This window comes from Dioscorea cayenensis, chromosome 17, assembly GCF_009730915.1.
Source record: "Dioscorea cayenensis subsp. rotundata cultivar TDr96_F1 chromosome 17, TDr96_F1_v2_PseudoChromosome.rev07_lg8_w22 25.fasta, whole genome shotgun sequence".
NCBI lineage: Eukaryota > Viridiplantae > Streptophyta > Magnoliopsida > Dioscoreales > Dioscoreaceae > Dioscorea > Dioscorea cayenensis.
In genome coordinates, this window is record NC_052487.1 from 14,338,814 (window position 1) to 14,348,238 (window position 9,425).

General features: G+C 35.9%; 1 protein-coding gene across 1 annotated transcript; it reads left to right on the top strand.

Annotated features, from left to right (window-relative positions):
* Window positions 1-2,722: 2,722 nt before the first annotated feature.
* Window positions 2,723-3,903, top strand: LOC120281140. Its single transcript, XM_039288051.1, has 3 exons — window positions 2,723-2,808; window positions 3,342-3,489; window positions 3,589-3,903. Exons 1-3 carry the CDS (start codon window positions 2,723-2,725, stop codon window positions 3,901-3,903), a joined length of 549 nt encoding a protein of 182 aa, XP_039143985.1.
* Window positions 3,904-9,425: the final 5,522 nt, after the last annotated feature.

Below are 9,425 nucleotides of genomic sequence, written 5' to 3' on the forward strand. Positions count from 1 at the left end.
TAATCTATTATCATATGTGTGACCTTTCGATATTCATAAGATATATTAGTAAAGCAACTATAATACTATCGAATAGATGATTTTAATGCTTTTTAAACCTAAGTGTTTATCTGGGAAGAGCAAAGTTATACTTGTCTCTTTGTAGAGTAGACGAATTATTATAAAAATCGCAATTGAGAATGTACTTTGAGTATTTGAGTAAGATTGGATCTTATAGTAAAATATAAATTACATATATGTATATATATATATATATATATATATGCCAATATGTAAATATTTTCATGATAATTATGAAATACTACCAAAAAAGAAAAGAGAAAAATACAGAGGAGTAGATTTGAAACATTTTAATAAAAAAATTGTTTTGATTTTTCTTATTATAGCTATATATAGAAAGTTTAAAAATTTATAAATTATAGTAATATACTCTTTTTTAAAAAATTCAAAGAAATGGTGGTCAAAATAGCCAATCACAGAAAATTCACTAATAAAAAATATAATTACTATGATCACAAACTAATTCAATATGGTCGAGATAATGATCAAGGAAGAAAAGAAAAATCAGATTCATTTGTCAAATTTCTTTTGGAACAAGATCTACTAAATTTATTACGTCCATTTAGAGTAGACGTGACATTTTTGTAATTCTAATAATAAATATTATGACACCCCCCATTTTAAAAGATAATTAGTATAATACATCTCTTCGAAATCATAGATTGAGTATTCTTGACATGCCTATACCACAACAGCTTATCCATTATTCCCTAAACCCAAATAAATAAATAAACATTGATGGAATAGGAATCGTTGAGAATGATCAATGAAAAAAATTAAAAAGAAAATAAGAAATAATTACTTGAAAAGGAAAGATAACCATTTATAGAATGTTGGTATTGAAAAAAGATGCACTTTCTTTTAAAGACTGGGGATGAAATGTTGATAATGATGGTCATTGAAGAAAGTGCCTACCAAACAAGAGAGAGAGAGACAGAGAGAGAGAGAGAGAGAGAGAGAGAGAGAGAGAGTTGTGTAGTTTATCATCTTAAAAAAAACCTTTATCAAAGAACTTTTTGGATTCATCCAAGCTGGAGTGCTGAAACCAAAGACTACAACCCATATACCAATAAGAAAACTCAAAATTAAATTTAATTTATTGATTTGTGGATATTATCTTTGTTTTGTATGTATTCATTTGGATAAACATCAAATTTGTAATTATATATATATGGTAGTATGGACAAACCACCCCATACACTCTTTTATTGTTAGAAATCACGCATTACAAGATAGGCAAACTCTTGACCTCCACTGGCGGTGATACATGTCGAAATTTTATTTATAAAATAAATCACAAATATAACAAGAAAAAGTATTTCATTTTTTTAATTAAAACTTAAGACAAAATTAAATTAAAATTTGATCATGTTAATTTTTCTTTATTCTCAAACTGATTTTCAAAATGATTACTTTTAATATACCATTTTTATCTAAAAAAAACACAATTTTGATTTATCATTTACTATTAGCTATGATAATAATTCATATAGTAAAGGCTTGCATCAGTATGTTTATCTTATATGATACAATATCATTAGGTCTTTTTGAGATTTCTCATCTTATCAGCCTGAAGCTTTTACATTAAATTAAATCCAAATAACATGGCTGATTCTCATTTAACAACTTATACTACAATAAAAATTGAATAGAAATAATTATGATTAATCATATATGTTTAAAATTACCAAAAAAAAGTCATAATTTGGAGAGTTAAGTTTTTTATAAACACTTGTTAATGATGTTGGATATTTGCTTAAAAAAAAACTTTGTAAACCATAAGTTTGAGAACGGTGATCACCACAATGATAAGATTCACCGGGTAATAGCAATAAACGATCATAAGTTTGAAGATTGGATGAACTTCGGCAAACAGCTTTGGAAATAGGGGCCTTTGCAACATGTTTAAAGTCAACGTCGTCCATACCGAAACACGGGGAAATGAATCTTGACGGATGATCGGCGATAAATGATAGTATTTGATTTCCTTACAGCTGTTAGCTTTAATAAACCCTTAAACTTTGTGAAATGTGATCCTGCTCTGACATTGGAATCAACCGCATGCTGGAAACTGTGACAATGTCCGGTAACTGACTATAATTGATTATCCATATTAATAGTGGGAATAAGAAGCAGAGGTGTGCATAAACATAAACATTTTGAATGAATAAGCCTATGTAACTTCTAGGCAAAGGAGCTAGAGGGAAAGAAACGAGGATGTTACCCAAGGGAGCTCCTCTATGATCACCCTTATCAAAGCATATTAGTATCAATATATACTCTTTAGAAATGGCAGCCATCTAAGTAAATATTATAGGATGGCCGCACCCGTGCCCACCGCCACATGGTCTAATTAGTGACGGCCATTTGAATTAAAGTTCCCGCCCTCGGTAGAGTGGCCCTTTGTGGAGTGGTGTGCCGTGGACTCATCTCTGTCTCTCCCAGTCCCCTCCCTGGATCCACATAACCAAATATACGTCTCGTACGCATCACCGTCCACATGGCATAATCTGCACCCACCATCCCACTCTCCTAGATCGGTGACCAGTAATAGCACTCCAACCTAAAAAACAAAAACAAGAGATAGCTTCCAAGAGACACACAACAATAGTATATAAATTAGCATTATAAAACGTGGAACCCGGTTAAAGATGTAGGTACAATGGTGTATACAACCAACAATATGTATTATAGGAACTGGTACAATAACTACGACAATAAGTATGGTACCAACTATAATCGATGCAGGTATTAATATAAATAAACCAGCCACTACCAAGCATCGGATGACGGCTGGAGTAAAAGAAACACCTACCGGAAGGTACAAAAACCAAAGAGAAAAACAAAATACGTCAGTGAAGAAACCAAATGTGGCTCAAATATTATAGAGGCAGATACGATGGCCTCAACGTATATAACACTTCCCTCCATTGGAACAGGAGACAATGACCGAGATAAAAGCTATATACTGTTAAAGTTACGATATTTAACATGTTCAGTTAAAGTTCCAAATCTGCCAGAACTGGAAATGATGAGCGAAGACGTTAAACCAATAATGATTATGTAAAGAGTAATAGGACTTTTCGTCATGCAGGATAGAAGACCACAGCTAGAATCAGAGAATCTCCTTGAATTTACATGGGTATTCCTGTGCTACTCTATGTACAAAGCAGACGCAATAATTAAGACTGAATGATGCTCGAGGTACTCTATCCTAATTAAGAAGCCTATGTTACCAGACATTATCATAGTTCTAAGACTGAACTATGCTTTCAATTCAGTGCTAAGAACTTTTTCTTGACCTATCCTCAGTGTTCTCTGTCCAAGGAAGAGGCATTGTCACAGCTCCTAGCCATTCCCTTGCCAAGTAATAAGAAGTTCATCAGAGTTGCGAGGGAACTGCATGAAGATGGTCAACCACATCTACACGTACTGATACAATTGAAGAGCAAGGCATAGATCAAAAATTAGAGGTTGTTCGACTTGCAATATATATCTTCCTCTCGAAGCTTTCATCCTAACATTCAGACTGCGAGGTCTTTCTCTGACGTTAAGGCGTATGTTGAAAAGGAACGTGATTATACTGACTGGGGTGAGTTTCAGATAGATGGCAGATCTTCCAGAGGTGGTTCACTTAATTTATCAGAGGTTTATACTGAGGCGTTAAATGCTAGTTCTGCAGATGAGTCATTACAGATAATACAGGAGAAGGATCCTAAATCGTTTTATCTTCAATATCATAATCTCAAGGCTAATGCTGAGCTTATATTTACATGCCCGGTGTCTGTGTTCAAATCCAAATGGGATTTATCGTCTTTCACGGTTGACAATGTTATTAGCTAATGGTTAGCCGATAATTTTATTGTCAATAGTGCTGCACGACTAATGGGAAATAATGTATATATATATATTCTAAGAGATGATATTGATTGGCCGATAAGTCTAATCTTGGAAGGTCCAAGCAGAATAGGGAAAATAGCATGGGCTTGGTCTTTGGGCCCGCATAACTATATTTGTGGCCACATGGATTTCAACTCCAACACGTTCCGCAATGATGTCATGTATAATTGCATTGAGGATGGCACACCACACTATCTCAAATTAAAGCATTGGAAGAAATTAATTGGTGTACAGATAGACTAACAATCCAACTGTAAGTATGGTAAACCTATTCAGATCAAGGATGGTATTCCTGCTATTGTTTTATGCAATCTAGGCCTTGAGTCTAGCTATTATGAGTTTCTTGAGAAATGAGAAAATTGTTCTCTAAGGGAGTTGACCCATCAGAATGAGAGGTTGTGTTCATTTCTTCTTAACTCTATAGACTCCAGAGGGACCTGGTTGTGTGATCTTGATTACTCTCTTCTGGTTTATGGCTATGTCGACTACGTGCATCATGGATTTCCGCACCGGAATTTATGTTTGGCAAATAAATAATTATCTATATTTCAAATTAGAAGAACACCATGAAAGGCCCTTTGGTAAGCAATGTGACATTATAGTTATCTAAATACGGTTCAACTGCAATTGCGGAAGGCGTTACAGATTCACATATGCTGGTTCAATTTCAAGTTATTTTCTACCTTGCCTCGAAAGGAATATGACTTAATTAATTTATGTCAAACTCATGTATTGTATTTCTTGAATAATCTTGGTGTAATTTTAGTTAACTATGTAATTCACGTTGTCTTGTATTTTGTTAGTAGAATTCAAGAACATGTTATCATTGTATACCAAGATTTTAACATTTGATACAATATTTATTAATCTTCTTATATTCATTATCACATTTTTTATTCTTTCTTCTACTTTTGCTTCATATATGTTTCTTTGTGTAGTTATAATGAATTTAGAGTTAATTATAAGAAGCTGATGTATATTGTTTATCGCTGGTTGTTGTATATTATACATTGGAAGCCATTTTTGTTTTCATGTACGTCAGAAGCTATCTATGCTTAAATGTCTTTCGGAAGCTATAGCCTGTTATGTTTTATCATATACTTTTTTTTATATGAATAGACACAAAGAGGGATGGTGCACTTGCTCGGCTACGCATGCTTGATACTCACATCTACGGACATAGGCCTTGAATTTTTTTACCGCAATAATACATGTTTATTATTTTTTAATGGTGGGTACATCCTCCTTTCCTTTTTAGTCCTCCTTTCTAGGTTTTATAGGTTACCTCAGTTCAAATGGCACCACTGGTCACCAATCTGAGGGGAAAGATGGTGGTTCCAAATAAAGCCACATGGATGGTGATGTGCTACAAGGTCACCGATCCGAGGGAAGGCGACAGTGGTTCTAGATGGTTCCACATTGACGGTGATGCCCCACAGGGACAATCTTGTCATGTGGATCCAGGGAGGGAGCAGGTTGGACAGAGAAGGGCCCACGACGCACCACTCCACAAAGGGCCACTCCACAGAGGGCAGGAACTTTAATTCAAATGGCGACCGTTGATTGGGCCACGTGGCGGTGGTCCCGGGGAAGGCTATCTGGTACTTGTAATTGATATTAACTATTGATATTTAACATCTTGTGATTCGATTGGTGAACATTCAATAAACATCAAACAGAAAATTTGTTGACTCACATTCCTTATATGAAAGCATTAGTCAAATTTAATCTTTACCTAAACACCAGATTTCACACAATATTTCAGTAAAAAATCTTTGCTCATTACTACAGCATCCCAACCATTTCATCCTTCTCTAAATAATCGCCATATGAATATAATCTAACATTTATGTGCAGCAATGATGCTAAGAGAAAATACTAATCACAAGAACATGAAAAATAATTTATGTATCTACTGTAACATCTATGTTTGGATATTTTGTCAATTCTTCAAACAACTAAGACACTAGATGAGAAGTTGGAAATCGTCTTGCTTAGTTCAATCTAAATGCCTTGTGTGCCATTTACTCATATACAGTAAGAAGAAAGAAAACGATAGAAAACAATGTGTCAATAGAACCTATTAACTTCTAGTGGCCAATGGAGGAAAGATCTATCAGTTGAAAAATGGAATTAATAGATACATAGACAGAAATGAGAGAGATTGAGGAGTGACCAAGCTCAATGCGGGAGATTAGAGAGGAACATCTCATCTGATGTATGGTGGATCCATCAAGGCCCACTCCATGATCTGTTTGTACTTTGTGGCAGCACTGCCCAATGAAAAATCTTTCAACATTCCTTGCTTCATCAGTCCTTGCTATGCAGACTTAAATCCTCTCTATCTTTTTATAGCTATCCACAATGCTTATGAAATTTTGTAATAAAGAACCTATAACGGTTTATAGAAACAACTTTTGCCAAAACTCTGCAAGTGACAAACTAGATCCTATAGCTAGTTATTCAATTCAATTTCTTTTCATGAATTATTCATGAATTTTTCACTTATTCACCAAGTCATGACTATAGGAAATTGTAGCGAAAATTTGGTCCAACAACAAAGATTTGAATACCAACTAACAGGAAAAAGCCAACATTTAGTTGCATAATGAAAGTCAATAAATTGTAAAAAAAAAATTAACGCGATATGTTTATAAGCTTACCACCAACACACTCTCCTTCGAAAGTGGTGAAAACGCCCACTTGTTAGAATTTTCAATCAGCCATTATCAGTAAACTTAAATCTAGCAATTAATATATAATTCTCATTAAAGTATATAAAAAATATGTATACCCAACAAAAAACATAACAAATCTAATTTTTCACTAAAACATAAAGCTTAAATTATCTAACTTTTGCAGACAAGCATGCAAAAATGGCGAATAAAAGTTACTTAGTACCACGTCCATCTGCATCAGCAAAGGGATCAAAAGTTTCAATAGTATTCTTTTATCAATGATAACAAATGAAAATCAAATTCAAAAGCATCCTCAAGATGACAAATTAAAGATTTCATTTATTGTGGGGAGAAGTTCAGGTGACTAAGAATCTTACTCTAAGGCCGTCAGTGCAATGAACAACTGGAACACTTCCATATCTCATAGCATATAGTTGATTTAAACCACATGGTTCAAATCTCGAGGGGATTAACAAAATGTCACACCTGTTGATCTTCAAAGTTCAATAATCTTTACTTGTCATAGAAAAATATATATATATATATGTATTGTTAGATGTACATATGTATGCATACATGTATATTTATATATAGACTTATATTTATACATGTCCATTTTTATATGTAGACCCAAAGGGGCACACATGTATGTTGTTCAATGAATGAGGATTGGTCCATTCTTTCTCTATCTTCTAACATGGTATCAGACAAGCTAGGTTGCTTCTTCCGGCCATGTCCCCGGCCATCTTCTCTTCCGGCCATCCTTCCTGGGCACTTCTTGGGCCATCTTCCTCTTCCTCACTGACCAACTTTTCTTCATCACCGGTCACCACCATTCGTGCCACCACCGGTGGCACCACATCGTCACCACCCACATCAACCTTGCACCATCTATTGCCCTTGAGTTAAACCTTCAGATCTGTAAACCGCCCCGCTCACCCGCACGTGCTCACCGCCTGTGCTCGCCTACCGGGCAGTTCTCTGACTTTAGTTCCACTGCTCACGGCCGGATATTCCTTTTGTTTTCGGACTCGCAAAGAGATTTGAATTCTCTTTACCAAAACAAACAACCAAAATAGATTTGCATTCTCCTTACAAAGACAAACGGCCAAAATACTGGGGCCCACGTACAAGCATCCAACATGAAGAATCTTGCCAACCATTACAAAACATGATCCTAGGGCCCATCTTACATTGCAATTTTTTTCTATTTTCTTCTTTTTTAAAACTAGCCCATATAGTGGGGCCCACCACATATTAAAAAAACAAGACAAAAAAATGAATATTTATGGATCCACCTTTGTTTATGCTGACGGAACCCACCTCGGGGTTTCCTTCACAGGGAGACCGTACTCTCACTCCACCTAGCGCTTCTTCACCAGCTCAGCTTTTCTTCCAACGCCTTACTCTACCCAAGCACACTTTTTACATACTTCTCCTGCTTTAATGTCTTCTGCAGATCAGTAGGTTTTAGCTATGTTCCGACAGTTTAAGCAGTCCTATCTAGCGGACTCCACCTCCTCCACTAGCATGCGAGTTCCACCTAGGTTGTTCCATCCTCTTTAGGTGGTTTCTGCCCTCTCTGGCTTCTTAACTCTGGTGCTTCTCTCCACATGACCCCTGATGCCACTTATCTTCACCATTCCTATTCACCATTTCATGTCACCCATGTTCACACTGTTGAGGCACACTAATTATGACTGTCAGGTTATTTTTTACCGTACCTCGTGTCGTGTGCAAGATAGCAGTGGGACGGTGATTGGAATTGATCATCATAATAATGGAGTTTATGCGTTGGATCCCCTTCATCTTCTATCTTTACTTGTACATGTTCATCACTGTTATACTACCGTTCACTCTCATAAAGTGGCATCATCATATTGGCCACTTATATCCTTCTTGTATGTCGTTCCTTATTCATCATGGTGTTTTAGGAGCTTTCTCACCTCCTTCTAATGTCGAATGTTTTGGCTACAAGTTGGGTAAGCAACTCCAATGTCCTTATCCTTTGAGTGTTTCTCAAACTTCTGCTCCTTTTGAACTTATTCACTTTGATGTTAGGTAAGCAACTCCAATGTCTCACCTCCTTTTGAACTTATCCTTTGAGTGTGTCTCTAAAGCTGGTCATCGCAATTATGTGCTTTTTATAGATGACTACACTCGATTTATCTGGCTTTATTTTATCCCTCAACATAGCCAATTATTGTCTATCTATCACTTTTTTTTGCTATGATTCATACCCAGTTCTCTGCCTCTATAAAGACCTTTCGGTCTGACTCTGGCAATGAGTGCATCTCATGCCTTTCATGCATTTTTATCTTCTGAAGGCACCTTGCCTCAGTTATTTTATCCTGGGGCTCATCCTTAGAACGGGGTCACTAAACGCAAGCATCATCACATATTAGAAAAGATTCGTGCTTTTCTTCTAGGCTCTTTTTTCCCCCTCATTTCTGGGTCTGTTAGCACTGTTGTTTATCTCATTAACCTTCAACCCTCCTCTCACCTTAATGGTCATAGCCCAGGTGAGTGTCTCCATAGGACACATCTTCAATATAATCATCTTCTTGTTTTTGGTTGTCACTGCTTTGTTTTGCTCTCACCTAGGGAGAGAATAAAGCTAACAACCAAGTCTGTTTCTTGTGTTTTTCTGGGATACAACCTTCATCATAAAAGTTATCGTTGTTATGATCCCGTCACTCATCTTATTCGTATCTCCTGTGATGTCATGTTCAATGAATTTACTCCTTTCTATGCTTCTCCTTCTTCCACTGAGTCCCCCTTTCCCTC

Coding starts and splice junctions, on each gene's coding strand:
- LOC120281140 (XM_039288051.1), top strand. CDS start 2,723: ATGGTGTATACAACCAACAATATGTATTATAGGAACTGGTACAATAAC. Junction 2,809..3,341: donor ACCAACTATAATCGATGCAG/GTATTAATATAA, acceptor CTTTCAATTCAG/TGCTAAGAACTTTTTCTTGA. Junction 3,490..3,588: donor ATGGTCAACCACATCTACAC/GTACTGATACAA, acceptor CCTAACATTCAG/ACTGCGAGGTCTTTCTCTGA.